Source organism: Drosophila arizonae, chromosome X (assembly GCF_054131065.1).
Source record: "Drosophila arizonae isolate 15081-1271.41 chromosome X, UAZ_ARI_1.0, whole genome shotgun sequence".
Taxonomy (NCBI): Eukaryota; Metazoa; Arthropoda; class Insecta; order Diptera; family Drosophilidae; genus Drosophila; species Drosophila arizonae.
The window spans coordinates 7,413,746-7,429,668 of NC_142927.1; the positions used below are offsets into that span (position 1 = coordinate 7,413,746).

General features: G+C 43.0%; 1 protein-coding gene across 9 annotated transcripts in view; it reads right to left on the reverse strand.

Moving 5' to 3' along the window:
- The window catches only part of nAChRalpha7 (nicotinic Acetylcholine Receptor alpha7), a 173,635-nt gene that overhangs the window by 80,964 nt on the left and 76,748 nt on the right, over positions 1-15,923 (reverse strand). For all 9 annotated transcript variants that reach the window (XM_018016847.2, XM_089474690.1, XM_089474689.1 and 6 more), the window contains one exon: positions 4,727-4,866. In XM_018016847.2, coding sequence (XP_017872336.2) covers positions 4,727-4,866 — 140 coding nt within the window. The remainder of the gene's footprint in view (positions 1-4,726; positions 4,867-15,923) is intronic.

A 15,923-nucleotide genomic window follows, 5' to 3' on the forward strand; every position in this document is an offset into this window, starting at 1 on the left:
CGCAAGCTAAATTTAAATATTTGCACTCAAAATCGATGCGAAATGTTTTGTGAAACGAAAGAAATGCTGCACCGAAAAAATAAGAATAAATACAAAATTGAGTGCAAGCAGTGAAAAAATCATTTAGACTGAATGATGTCATTAAACAATCAACGCCCACGCACTTACGCAGGGCTCAGCTGTCGCAGTCATCTCGAGTGTGACAAATATTGTTGATGCATAAAAATCACTCATACGCAGCGTGTAGCATGTTCGGTTGGTTCCTTGTGGCTGCGACCGCACAGTCGTCGTCGCCAGTTGCCACCTACTTGCAACATTTACTTTTTAGTTTCATTCTCTTTGCAGCACAATGCTGCATCCATTAAATGCCAAGTGCAAAGTGCAACAAAAGTGCTGCACAAATGACAGCGCGTCTGTGGGTGGATACTAAAAAGGCAAGTATGTAGCAAAGCACACACAGAGTATTTATATATATATACATATATATATGTGTATACTACATATAAATGTGTTCAGGCAAGAATCGAAGCGAGAGAGAGAGAGAGAGAGAGAGAGAGAGTATGACACGCACTGGAGACCTGGCGGGTTTTCGGCGCTGCAGCTGCTACCATTGACAATTCTAAAGAAATTTATGTTCGAGTGAACTTAACAAAAAGATGTGCAACTGCACAAAGACACACACGCATACACACACACACACACACACACATGTATATGCACATGTGATACGCCCACATATAGCCATTGGGATGAGTACTTGGCTGTTGCTATTGCTGACCTGATTGCTGTTTAGCTGATAAGTTTCTGCTCCTACAAGCCGCTGCACATGCGGCACGAACAGCAGCAGCAGCAGCAGCCGCAGCAGCAGCAGCCAGTCAGGCTGGCAGCCCGGCTGCCTGGGGGCAGCGTAAGCGTCACTTATCAAGTGATTTATGTTTGTAATTTACTAGTGCACTACACTGAGAATGGCAGAGTGAAAAAGAGAGAGAGCGAGAGAGAGTGGGAGTGGGAGTGCGAGTCGGAGTGGGAGTGGGAGTGGGAGAGCGAGTGTTGCCTTCTAGTGGGCCAACACAAGTCCCAAAAGTCTGCAATGGCAAATTGTCAAACAATGCGATGCTTTTATTAGCCAAAGTCAAAGCACTGAATTGCCATTGGCGGGCATTCGAGAACCAAAACGCTTACCCAAGCCCAAAACCCAATTCCGGTCCCAGACCAACCCCACTCCCAATGCCAGTTGCCCTGTCCCTTGGCACAGCACATTACAACAGCACTGTCAAGTGCCGTCGCCTACGTTCGTTCAATTCCAGCCCGCGAAATGTTATTAACTGGCTCTGGGATTCGGCACAGGCTTCCAACTTAATTAGCAGCCGGCCAAGGCCAAGCACACAATGCTATCTTCACTTTGCGTGTAATCGCTGGCCTCCCACGACACACTTGACCGTCATTGCTCCCAAGGAGAAGCTCATTTGCTTCACTAGACTGTTGGAGAGAGAGAGATAGAGAGAGAGAGATAGAGAGTGAGAGGGAAGGAAATAGGAATAAAGAATACTCCACTCTCCACTTCCCACTAATTACTCTCCACCAAACACTTCACAAAACTCTCTCCACTAACCCTTCTTTACCCTCCAGTCTCCACTATTCATTTCCAATTCTCCATTATCCACTCTCCATTCTCCACTTGCCACTCTCGACAAATTGCTCTCCACTCTCCATTATCCATTATGTACTCTTCACTCTCCTCTTACTACTTACCACTCTTCACGAACCGCTCTACACTCTACATTCTCCACTATCCATTTTCCATTCCTCACAGTCCACTCTTCATCCTTCACTTACCACTCTCTACTATCGACTATCCACTCTCCACTCCCTTGCCCACTATCAACTACCTCCTCTCCACTCTCTACTCTCCTCTCTACTTCAGACTATCCTCTATCCACTCTCCACTATCCACTCAACATTCTTCACTTACTACTCTCCAACAGCCACTCTCTACTAGCCAGTCTCCAAACTCCACTCTTAACTATCAACTCTACACTCTCCAATCTGAACTCTCCACTCTTCGTTCGGCACTTCGTTTTAAATTCTCCACTAACCGCCAATAACTCTCCACTCTCCATTCTCCATTTCCTACTCTCCACTTTCTACACTGGCTTCTGGTTACTCGTTAGCCGTTATCGTCGCTCGTGCGGCTGCTGTATTGTGGTTTTGTTAAGCTGTCTGCCATGTTTTTTTCCACCTGCTGTCGCTTCTTCTTCTCATTCGCCTGTGCACCTTTGTCTAGCTAAAGCTGGGAACGATTATAAGGAGCAGCAACAGCATCTCCCTGCGTTCTTCTTTTTTTTTAGTCTACACTCAACGCTTGCTTTGTAATCAAAAACCGTTTGTAAATTGTGGCGAATAGGGGCGCGCCCAGGTGAGCGGGCGTGAGCAGCTGTTTTTTGCGGGTAACGGCACTTTTAATTAGCGCACTTCGAAGCTCACTTTATCAGGTGAAATGCACAGCGGGCAGCAGCACCACCACCAGCAGCAGAGATTCCGTCCGTTCGCTTCCTTCTACCTCATTTCCGTTTCATCCAATTACGGTCGCTTTGTCACTATTTGCATTCAGCTGGTGAGCTTATACAAACTTGCAACATTTCACAAATACACGAGTGCAACACCCAAACACACACACACACATACACACAGATATAGATAGCCCAGGAGACCATCGAGTGTAATAGAGGCCAACGGCATCTAAAAGTTCAACCTATCATCGCGTTGATGATTCCATTAATTTTGCTGCCATATTTTGCCATTGATTTTTATTTTCAATTTAAAGTTGGCAACATTGAATGAAATTTAATAGGAATTTTGATAATATTTTTGAACAATTTTTAGACATGAAATGCCATTAAATTAAATCGCATAATAATATTTATTTTGAATGTTTAGGCATTTAAATATTATTCATTACTTAAGTAATTGTTAAGGTATTCAAATCATTCGAAAGCAGTTTGAATATTGAAGCATTCATTAAAAAATTAAGATTTGTTAATTGAATGGCATATCTTATACAAAATTCCAGCATATAAATATTATGGATAACACAATTATTACCCAAGTAATGGTCATCAATGACTCTTGCTGAGTGAGTCGATGCTTCTCCACTTGATGCAACTCCAATTAGAATCCAACTAGGACAATACCTGGCTAGAAGCATCTGAGCATGCCATCAACCTATAATTAAAGATCTGAGAGCAGTTTCAGCTCAAATCCGTTTGCCATTAACTGATGTGAAAGCATCTCGTATGCTCCATTTGTGAATTGTTCCGGCAACTTTTGAAGTCGGGCGATTTGCTGCTGTGGTCCTGGCTCTAGGGAGCCGGGTAGATGGGCGATACTTTCAGGCTCAACTCTTAACTCGAGCATGGTGAGTAAATTGTCGAATTTTGCGACTTGCGGCAAGTGGCGGCACTTGGGCTCCGTTCTGCTGATGCTGCCACAATAATCCAGCAACGGTGGCAAGTTGGCACTTCTGGCTAATGGCCATAATGTGCACTCATGGCATAATTTTGTGCCGTTGTCTTGCACGCGTCGCTGGAGTTTTCGGGCTCTTTGCTAGTTGTTTGGCATCTCTGGCGCATAATGTCGTTTATCGGCAAAGCCTGTGCAGAAAGCACATAAATACACTCACACACACACACACACACACGCACAGAGAGGGAGGGAGAGAGAGAGAGAGAGGGAGAGTGTAGCTTGTACTGGGGCACTATGTCAGTCCAGATATTGGTGTCGTGCCATCATTTTACCAAATGTTTGCCGACTGTCAGCTGAGCTCAGCTTTTAGCCAAGCCAAAAATCGACGCGCAGCAAAATAAATTCGAGTTCGGTTCAGCTTGGTCGCTTAGCTTGATCAGCTAGAATATACCCTATACTCGCATAGGTGGCAAGAAATACTATATGAGAATTGCATAGAGCGGTAGCTAACAAACATTCTGTAGGCGATAAGCTGATTTGTAGGTAGAACGCAATTTAAATTTGACATTGGAGTTTCTTATGCTCTTTATGCTATATGAAAATCACATAGAACGGAGTAGAAAAGTTTCTGAATGTATTAAAAAAAACGAAAGCCTATAGAAAATTGAAAATTTTCATTTGAGATATTATATAATAATTGTATATATGTTTATAAGGTGTGAGAATTGCATAGAACGGCAGTTTGTATTAGCTAGAATATACTCTGTATATATGAAACATAGTTTAAGCCGAAAGAAATAATCATTGATCAAGTAAAATTAGGCTGCTACGCTTTAAACACCATATGAGAAGCACATAGAGCGGCGTTGGAGATTAGGTGAAGAGGAAGAGGCAACTAAGGGAGAAATATAGAAACTTTTGCCAATATATGTATGCCACGCTAAATCAATATTCAAAAAATTCAATTCAACATTCATATATAATATGAGAATCACATAGAGCGGCGATTGATTTAGCTAAAGCAAGAGATTTCGAGAGTTGGGAGTACTTGCAAATATTGTTCAATGTTACTTCAGTTAGAATAAGAGACAATAAGAATAATAATAATAATATTTTGATATATATATTGAAATCACACAGCATTCAAATAACGTTTCGATTGTTGACTCCGTCTGGATTTACGTCGATTTATATTTTCCGTGCACTTGCAAGTTGCAACAACACGGCACAGAGATGGAGTGAAACTATTCTAGTGTGTACTCACCACATCGATGATTTGCATAAGTGTTAGACCGAAACTCAATTGCAGTGGATCGGATTCGTTGACCACGGGTCGCTCCAAGCTGTTGTAGTTGTCCAGCAGAGCGTGCAGGAGGCGCTTCTCGTGCGGTCCAGCTGAGCAGGCTGCAAGCAGAGGAGATGAAATCGAGAAGTTCTTAAATGTGTGTGTGGCCAGGTGAGTTGTCAGCTAAGGTCATTGGAGCATTAAAAGGAGAGAGAGAGAAAAATAAAAACGAGCGAAAGAGAAAAGAAAAATGTTTCAACTTCGACTTGCAGCTCAATTGAATTTTATGAAACTCTGGCAATGACTTTCTGCCGGGCTTAGGGCCAGCCAACCGTGGCGGCAGTTTAGCCTGCATTAACGTATCGTTGGCATTGTAGCTGTCACAGCCCCCAGCTCCACCAGCTCCTCGAGGTCCCCGAGCTCCCCGAGCTCCTCCGGGCGCACGGCTCCCAGCCCTAGCGTGCGCCCCTCGATGCTGGCCCTGCTTGTTGCTGCTGCCAATTAAATTTGTTCAACCAATAAGTGGCTTTGGTTTGGCTTGACGTTGGCAACAGCTTTAGCCCCAACAGCTTATGCCACAGCCAAAGCCGCAGTCCCAGCCACAGCAGCAGCAGCAGGAGCAGCAGGAGCAGCAATAGCACCTGGCTACTGATTCTGCGTTTTGTGGCCTCTCGCCCCAGCTGATGTTGCTCCTGCAGCTTATAAAGGGCATCGTGGCACGCCCTGGCAAGGGGATTCTTTCTATTTATTTATTTATTATTTTTTCTTATTTTGCAACGGCTTCTGACATTTGTAATTGTTGGTGGGTCTGCGCTGCTATTGAAAAATATTCATAGATCGGACCTTGAGCTGAAGCCAATGAGCTTAGTATTTCACTCCGCCTCCCACTCCCCCTCTCGTGACCCACCACAAGCCCCACAATTGACTTTAAGCCGGCATCTAAATTAGCCCTCAGGGGGAGGCATGCGGCAGCAGGATGTGTAGTTGTTAGAAGCCAAACAGCGTGTAAGCCCTTAAATTGGCCTAGGCTTAGGTGCGCCCAGCCACAGGTGCCAAATTAGAAATGGGTTTTTGATTTTAAAGCTTTCAAAATTATGAATTCGCTCAATAAGCCCTTAGCTATTGATTATTTTGGACTGTCAAAGGTTTTTAATAATAATCTTGGTAATCTTAAAGCTTTTCCAAGTAAATAAATAACTGCATCGCCTTTCTATGCGATTCTCTACTACTTAAGTTTGGACTATAAATATTATAAATAACTTTAAGATCAATACTTACATATATCTCTTATATTCTCATGCATGAGAATCGCAGAGAAAGATGATATAGTTATATATGTATATGGGGCTCTTTAAGCTCTTTACATTATAGTATTTATCTATCTCTGCGATTCTCATGCAAGTGAGGTTTTTAATGACACATATAACTATTACGCTTTCCATTTATTAATTATAAAATAGCTCTTCTACATATGTTACTTTAGAGCCTTTCTCTGTGATTCTCATTTACTCAATAGAGACCTATATTGATATATCAATAAAAAATTAGTACTTCCCTATGTAAGTCCTGCACTCCAATGAGATCTACAAGTATTGATAGTTTCTTAAAGTTTTTTTTTTTTTTTTTTGCGTTTTTCCATGCACTAATACCATTACGGCTCTTTATGCGATTCTCTTGCACTCGAGCGCATGTTGAAGCAGCTTTAACAGCTGTTTTCGTCCTTCGAAATTTCCTAATGAAATTTCGACTGCGACTCGAATTTCTTAATGTGATTTCGATTGTGATTGCCGGACGGCTTGGCGAAACTTTGTGGAAATTGGATAGTTAATTTGATAGCTTTGACTGGTAATTTGGAGCATCCAGAGGCGGCCTAGCTGGCAGCCAGGAGGCAGTCCGTCGGGTCAATTAGGACAATTACTTAAGGAAGCAGAGTGCAAACGGCGCAAACTGCGGCGCCTTGCGGTGCATATTAAAGGACAATCAAGAAGGCGGCGACCAGTGCGGCCAGTGTGGCGAGTGTGGCGAGTGTGGCCAGTGCGGCACGTGCTCGCAATTGGCCAAAAGTTGCAACTGGCTGGCAACAAAACGAAATAAAATGAAAGCGGCCGACGGCCATGGAGTGGAAGGTAAACAGAAACTAAATAATTCATGGCGTGCTTAAGGCACATTTCCAGCTGTCGGCGCGCCCCAAACTCCATTCAAGTTTAGTTTATTGATGTGCCAAAAACTTTGCATCATGCTGGAGCACGTGAGGCTGCTGTCCGAGGGGGGCGGGCCGGCGGTGCCGCTGAACGGCATTGAACTGCCTTCAGAACTGTTCGCACTTACCAATACCAACAAACACCACACACACACACACACACACATGCACAGACTTCATAACTATTTGCCACTCAGCCCAGCTTAGCTCAGCTCACCACATTCCACTCCAGCCCACTCCAGCCCACTCCAGCCCACTCCACCTCACCACACTTCATCTCATCTCCTTTTCTACTCTCTCAACTCACCTCAACTCCTGCTGTCAGCCAGCAGCAATCATAGGCCAAAAGTTTTCAAGTACGCGCATGTGTATGTGTGTGCCTGTCTGCATGTGTGTATGTGTGTGTGTGTGTGTGTGAATCTACATAAATTTATTTGCTCTGCAAATATTGATAGACTTTTAATGGCTGCTGCCATATAGACTGACGCCCAGGGGCAACGCATTTATAATTTCTGCTGCAGTAGTTTGCAAACTGTATTAGTTTCGTAATCGATTCGGCATTTCAATTAGCATTCCCAGAACGAATTCAGCCACAGAATGAACCAAATGCGAGAGAGCTTTGGCAGCGATAGTGTTTGTGTTTGAGTTTAGCTGCATTGGACTGATCTTCTATTTAGATTTCTTATCAACTGGGAACGTTCTCTTTGCAAGTAAACATTTCTTTTCCCATAAAACTCACTTTTATCTATTGAGATGGCACCCCACTGAGTTCTACTCCAGCAGTGCTTAGCCATCTGTAACTCCCACGTTATGTGCAGGTCCAAATCGAAATCTTTGATTCTTCAATAGTTTTGCTCTTTAAAGTTGATTGCATCAGCTATTCGAGACTGCCATTTGCATCTGCAAAACCAGATTATAGTCAGATTCGATGTGCCACACCCCCAGCGTGCCACGCCCCCAGCTGTGAAAAATTACTGGGTATTTTTCGACTGGCCACGCCCCTAAACGGTCATCCATTGAAGAGCTCAACATTAATGTTGTTTGTATGGACTATAATAAATACTCAAATATTCAGTTATGCGTATACGCAATTCTTTGCGCTCTCTGACCTTGACACACGTACACATACACACACACACACACATATACAGACATGCTCAACTATGAATTCGTTGAATTTCGTATTTGGTGGCCATAAAGCGAGCAAATCAGATCACGTAGGCGACGCCTTGAAGTGTTTAGAGTCTCGCCTCAGTTGGCCACATGTCTGATTATCCGTGGCAAGTGTGGATTGCCATTTGGCTAACAGCAGCAGCAGCAGCAGCAGCAGGAGTAGGAGCAGGGGCAGTAGCAGGAGCAGCATCTCTTTGTCGTGGCCATATTAATGAATGCCATTAGCGGACTACGTGCGGCCTTGTCGCCATTTGCTCTTGGCCATAATCGAAGCTTTGTAGGCACTAAAGTGTCGCCCATTAACGGTTGCATGTGCCAGAGCAGCTAGTGGCAGGCAGCAGCAGCAGGAGCTGAGCTGAGTTGAGTTCCCTGCAAATCCAGGCGCTGTTGCTGCTGTTGCTGCTGCTGCTGCTGCGGCTGGCATCAACAACAACATTTAATGGCTAATTGCAATTAATTGCTCAATTAAGTGCCACGCCCCGGCACAACAGTGCGCCCGGGCTCAAGGGCTTGGTCTCGCTCTGGGTCTCGGTCTCGGGCCCGGCCTCGGCTTGAGCTTGCCTGTCACAAAATTGACGCATCTGCTGTGCATTTGTTTGCTAGCCACAGAGGCGGGGGAGGCGTGGCCAAGTTGCATGACTGCAGGCAGTGGCCCCGCAGCTAAAGACTGTTTGCCATAAATTATGCATGCCACACACACACACACACACAAACACACACACATACCACTTGACACTGACAGTGGCAGTGGCCCCCGTGGCAAATGCCAGCGGCATGTGGCATGTGGCATGTGGCAAGTGCCAAGTGGCACTGCATTATCATGCAGAATATGTAATAATCGCAATAAATTTGATTACCTATGCCATATTGTGAGTCTCTGTCTGCTCTGTCTGCCCCCCTCTCACTCCCTCACCTCGTTAAGCACTTGATATAATATCCATTACCATACCAATTGATCTAATATTTCAGTCCAAGCACAATTCAGGCTGAGAGCTCTCTCTCTCTCTCTCTCTCTCTCCCTCTCTCTCTCTATCTTTCTGTAGCAGCTGCTGTTAGCCATTAAAAACAACTTGATTTGGTTAGCTAATTATACAGCTAATACAAAAACTGTTACTATAACTCGAAATTGGCCCAAATACACCACCTTCCGTTTGCCGTCTGCCGCTAGCCACCAACCGCCGTACAGTGGCGAAAATGAAGAATTTTTCTGGCAGAATCTCTGCAATTACTAGGGTAAACCTTTGCATTATTTATTATATAAGTTATGATAGCTAATGTAAATCCTTGCCAGAAAAATAGCTTCTGATTCCTTATAAACTTTCAATTTTTCTATATAATTCCTATTTCCTATTCTATTTTTAAATATAATTCCTATTCATTAAATATTTTTTACTTGATATATAACTTGACAAAAAATTCAATTCAAATAAAGTATAAATAAATTAGAAACAAGCTATAAAGTTGCAGTTGGGCATTACTGACTGCAGAATACTCATTCACGGCCCAAACTCTGTCAGATCTATTTTTCGATCTGCCACGCCCTCCTTTACATGCCAAAGTGCAGCTCTCTAGGACGTCAACTAATAGTATTTCAGAATAAAAATTCAAAATGTTACTTTTGCCTCAAGAGCACCATACAACATTACAAATCTCTAACTCCACATTTAGAGTTTATGCCAAATGAAACGGCCATTGCGCCCATTGTGAATCGGCCAAAGTTGAGTTCGCGCCGCATTAAAATTTTACGCGTTAACGGCAAAATTATACGAAATCATTTTCGGAATGCAATAAATGAGGCCGCAAGTTAATTCGAGAGCGTGCGCGCTGCTCAAATAAAATGTAATGTCCTTTGGATGGCGCTTTAAATGAGCATCCCAGCAGCCCATCATCCCAGCTTCCCATCGTCCCAGCATCCCAGCAGCCACTAATGTCGCACCCAACAGATAGCAGCCGCTGTCCCAGCGCCCACTCGTCCGCCCAGGACCGATAAGTCGCGGTCGTGCCAGAAATTTAATCGAAATGCCCTGTGTGTGACTGTCTCTTCCTCTCCCTCTCTCTTTCTCTCTCCCTCACTCTCTCTCTCTCTAATTGTGCGAGTCTCTGTTTGCTTGCCTTGGCCTATGTCGCCCACATTGCTTCCACAAAGGTCTCTATGATAGCATTGTAATTATATTCGGGTGACTGTGTGTGTGTGTGTGTGTGTGTGTGTATATAATTACAAAGATATAACTGTGCGCGTGGGTGTGTCTATCACAACACTATCAATATCTGTATGTATTTCACGGAGGCCAGTGGCTCCACCAAGACGTGCCAGAAGTTAACAAGAGCCAGACAATCTCGAGTCTGCAATTCAGATTCTCCAGTCAGCCAAGGCGTTAAGTCTGCCTTAATGTCAAGTCTTAACGTGGCATTTATCGATATATTGAATACGGTATGAGTAGTAGGGGAATGTATGTTCTGTAATCATCTGGTCTAGAAAAGGATATAAATAAAACAACAACAGCTACTACTACTACTACTAACAATACTATTACTACTATTACTATTACTACTATTATTGCTACTACTATTACTACTATTACTACTATTACTACTACTACTACTACTATTACTACTACTGCTATTACTGCTACTACTACTACTATTACTACTATTACTACTACTACTATTACTACTATTACTACTATTACTACTATTACTACTATTACTACTACTACTATTACTACTATTACTACTATTACTACTATTACTACTATTACTACTATTACTAATACTAATATTACTAATGCTAATACTACTATTACTATTACTACTAATTCTACTATTACTACTACTACTACTACTTCTACTACGACTATTACTATTACTACTACTACTATTACTACTGCTACTAATACTACTATTACTACTGCTACTAATACTACTATTACTACTGCTACTAATACTACTATTACTACTACTACTATTACTACTGCTACTAATACTACTATTACTACTACTACTATTACTACTGCTACTAATACTACTATTACTACTACTACTATTACTACTGCTACTAATACTACTATTACTACTACTACTAATACTAATACTACTACTTCTACTACGACTATTACTATTACTACTACTACTAGCGGAAATCCATATCTAGACCGGATAATTCGAGAACACACATTCCCTTTTTCCACAAGTTTAATTAAAGAAATCTTTATCAGAAATATAAATATTTTTCAATCTCAGTAAGTTGAACTGATGACCCGAAATTTTAATTGGTTCAATGAAAATCGCAGGGTATTGCCGATTCGTCTCCCATCTGCATAAAGTCATCTAGAATAACTCTTTCTCTCCTATCTTACAGCATCGCAACCGACAGCAAAGCTCTTGCTTGCTTTTGTATTTGATTAAGTTGTACTTGAAGTTTTAAATTACTGAATACAGATAATAATTTAAGTTTAAATGAAACCCAAAATAACTATAAATTAGTGAAAATAAAAAAAATAAAAATAAATAAATAAAATTAATAATTTAAATCTCTATTTATACCTCTAGCATATTTATTAAACTGAATTTACATTTCGAGCGCCTGGCTCTGTGTAAATATTTGTATATTCTCATATTGATTCTCATAGTCCTATTGCAAAGACTCTATGCTCTGGCTCTTTCTCTGTCTGCCTTCTCTCTCTCTCTCTCTCTCTCTCTCTCTCTCTCTCTCTCTCTCTCTCTCTCTCTTTCACTTGCTCTCTCCATCTTTGTCGTGTTGCTAGCTTACCTAGCTTCAAGGCTCGAACATTTCTATAATATTTATTGCCAAACGCCCACTACGCCATTGCGTTTATTTGCCAAAAGTGAAACAGAAACCGCCAGGCGCACATAAATTACACCACAATACGCAATAACAAACAATCAGAACGACGACGACGACGAGGACGAGGACGACGACAATTGCTAAATAGTTTCGCTGCTGTTTGCGTGGGCGACTGTCTCTGGCCTTGCCCCGTTGCAGTCTTCCTCTCTGCTTCCCTCTCTCTCTCTCTCCCCCTCTCACTCTTTGTGGCTGCCTTGCTGTCTTCAGCTGCAACTGATTTAATTTTAGATACGCATAATAATTGTGCGGCATCTAGGCGCTGTGGCACATGGCCTGGGCTGGGGGTGTATCAAAAGCATTTGCATAGAGCACTTTACCAATTCCCGAGACGCTGGCATGTGGGGGCGTGGCCAGATTAAGCAGTCGAGGCTGCTCGAGGCGCGCTGCTGGCGCCACTCAAATTGACGCTTCACATGCTGGAATGGCCTGGCCAGGATGGCGCAAGTAACGGTCACTTCCGTCACATCCGTCAGCATAACATCCGCAAGCATTTCAACAGCTTCCGCCGGGGCAGGCGTTGCTGCTCCTGCTGCTGCTGTTGCTCCTGCTGCTGCTGTTGCTGCTCCTGCTGCTGCTCCTGCTGCTGCTGCTGCTGCTGTTGATGACAACTCGTTAGTGTGCTTTGCCTTTGGCCAGCGGCGACCCTCAAAATGTGGCAATGTAGGTGTGCTGGCATTGGGGCATGCCCGTCAAGCAGTCCCGGAAACGGGCAGCCAAATTAATGTTAACGAGCCAAGTTAAATGGTTAAATTGTTTCTAGCAGCAGACACACACACACACACACTCACACACGAGTACAAAAGCAGCAGCAGCAGCAGGAGTAGCAGGAGTAGCAACAGCTGACAGACTCTGCAATGCGGGCTACGGGTTACGGGTTAAGTGATAGTCACATGCGCCACGGCAACATCTTACCTCGTCTGTCTCCCTCTCGCTCTCTCGCTCCCACTATCCTTCTCCCTCTCTCTTTCTGGCACCTGTCACTGCCTGTTGTTCGTATCAGCTGCGCCAAAGTTTTGCTCACCTTTTCTCTCCTTTTCACCTGTTTGCATGCCTGTTTTTTCTCTTCTTCTCCTTCTTCTCCCTTTCCCTTTTCGGCTGTCTGTTTGCGTGTTCGCTTATCGCTAACAGCCTTCAATTTAACAATTTCACTTTGTCACGTGCCCCAGCTCCGGCTGCCACACCCACACTCTAGCCGCCCCTACCCGCCACGCCCACACCTACACCCGATTGCCCTCCTAGAGCCAAAATATTTAATTTTTATCTTTCTCATCGCGCTTTGTTGTTGGCCGTAAAAGTTTTTGCACCCTCGTGCTGTTGCCACGTTCTTGTACTTTAAATGTCGTCTTGCCAGTTAGCCCATTGTTCACAACACACACACACATACTCTATCTCTTTCTCTCCCGTTCTCCTTCTCTCTTTCATTTTATTTAGCGATTTCGATCTTCAAGCTGTCAGCCATGCGGCAACAATTTATTTCGCTAATTGAAAATTTGTTAAAATTTTCTTTTAATATACAAAGCAATTTATTAGAGTAGATCGAGTATTTATAGGGCTATGCCTGACTAGCTTGACACCCGGTAAATTCGTATTGAGAGTTTGCTATGAAATTAACGAATGCAGCGCAATGATGATTAGAAAGGAAATTTATCAAATGATCAGCTGTTTATCCGATATACAAAGCAATTTATTAGAGTAGATCGAGTATTTATAGGGCTATGCGTGACTAGCTTGATACCCGGTAAATTCGTTATGAGAGTTTGCAATGAAATTAGCGAATGCAGCGCAATGATGATTAGAAAGGAAGTGTATCAAATGATCAGCTGTTTATCCGATATACAAAGCAATTTATTAGAGTAGATCGAGTATTTATTGGATCATGTTCGACTAGCTTGATACCCGGTAAAGTCATAATGAGAGTTTGCTATAAAATTAACTAATAATGATAAAAATAATATAGTAATTATGATTAGATACAAGACATATCAAATAATCAGTTGCCTATTTTATTAGAGTAGAGTATTTATAGGGGCATATCCGTCTAGTTTGATACCCGATAAAGTTGCAGTGATAGTTTGATCTGAGAGAAACTAAAAGCTGAGTTGAATCTATATATGAAATTTAATCTGAGCTTATGTCTGACACTCTCTATCATATCGTAACTGATCAGCTCTCTATATGTATCTAGCAATTTACAGTTTGATTCATGAATGCGCTACAATCGATTTGTACTGTGGCCGGAAAACTCATTTAAAGATGTGTTGTTTGTTTAGTACAGCAAAAGTGTTGACAGACATCAAGGTTCAAGAAACTTATTAAACGTCTTGGCGGCTCACACACACGCGCACACACACACACATACAAGTTTTAGCCACTTAGCGTATGACATGAATGTAACCCTAACGAGCAAAGTGTTGCGAGTGGCGAGTGTAGCAAGGCATGTGAAGCCCCCCAAACACACACACACACACACACACATAAGCTGCGACTAGGCCAATAGATGTGTGTGTGTGTGAGTGTGAGTTTGTTTATGTAAAGACATCTTTAGGTATCTAAGCCAGCGCCAATTTCTTAGCCAGTCACTGTGACTGTGACCGGGCAGGTAATTGTGACTGCGACTGTGATTGCCGCTGTAAATGTTTGAGTGTCGCATTAACCGTGACAAACAGCGCGTCAAGTGGATGGCAGCAGACGCGACCCACTGCCAAGCGACGATGAGCGAGAGAGAGAGGGAGAGAGGTGAGGCGAGCAGACAGGGATTGCGAACGGGCTGCACAGGGGATAAGCGTCTGAAGTGAGCTGCGCATGTGTGTGTGTGTGTGTGTGTATATGTATATAGAGCAAGCCAGTCAAATAGACAGAGCTACTAATAATTTGAAACCCAGTAGAGGCAGGCGTGCGCTGATAAGCGGATATATACATACATAACGGATGTGCGACTGCATGTGTATGTGTGTGTGAGAGTGTGTATGGCAAGCTGACATACAACTATGCAATTGCAGGCAATGAGCAAAGCAATAAGCGACTGCTTGGCTGACAAGCAACACAACAACAACACTAACAACAACACTAACAACTACAACAACAGCAACAACAACAATGTTAATACGCTTAGGAAAAGCCAGCTTAAAACTCACAGATGCCACTGCGTCTCTCTCTCTCTCTCTCTCTCTCTCTCTCTCTCTCTCTCTCTCTCTCTCTCTCTCTCTCTCTCTCTCTCTCACTATATGTGTGTGTGTGTGTGTGTATGTGTGTGTAGTGCATAATGGCACACTCTTCAAAATGCGTTGACGTTGACTCTTTTTGTGCTCAAGTGCCCAGTCTTATTCGCTGTCTCTGTTTATATACCCTGTACCCTTTGCAGATATTTACAGGAGAGGGGTATATATGTTTACATGTGCCATGGTAGACCAATCACAATGAGTGACAAAGAAGCAGCGAAAGAGACGAAAGTGACAGTCTCAAGAGTAAAGAAGAAGTCTAGAGAGGAAGTACGAATTTTCGATGTGTTTTCCTTACCACTAGCAATGCATAAAAGGAACTCTCTTACAGTCTTAACTCGTTGTGTTGCTATTCATATGTTTATGAATTTAATTAATAATGACAAAAAAACAAAATTTCTATGAAATATATAAGTGGAATACACATATTTGTATATTAAGCTTTTACGTTTATATACCCTATCTAGGGTATTTTGTAGTTGTGCATCTTGCATGCCGCGCCTTCTTAGCGGTTTTTCTTTTCGACTGCATTTTGGCGCTCATCTGTCGCCTGCTTGCTCGCCCTGCCACTCCTTTTACCATCGCCTCTACCTTCGCCTCTACCTCAGCCTCTACCAGCGTCTCTATCCCCACCTTCAGCTCTCCTTCTCGCCCCTCCCTTTCTCTCTCTCCTATCGCTTGTGTTCTCTTTCTATTTTGCTGCCTTCTTTCGCTCCAGTA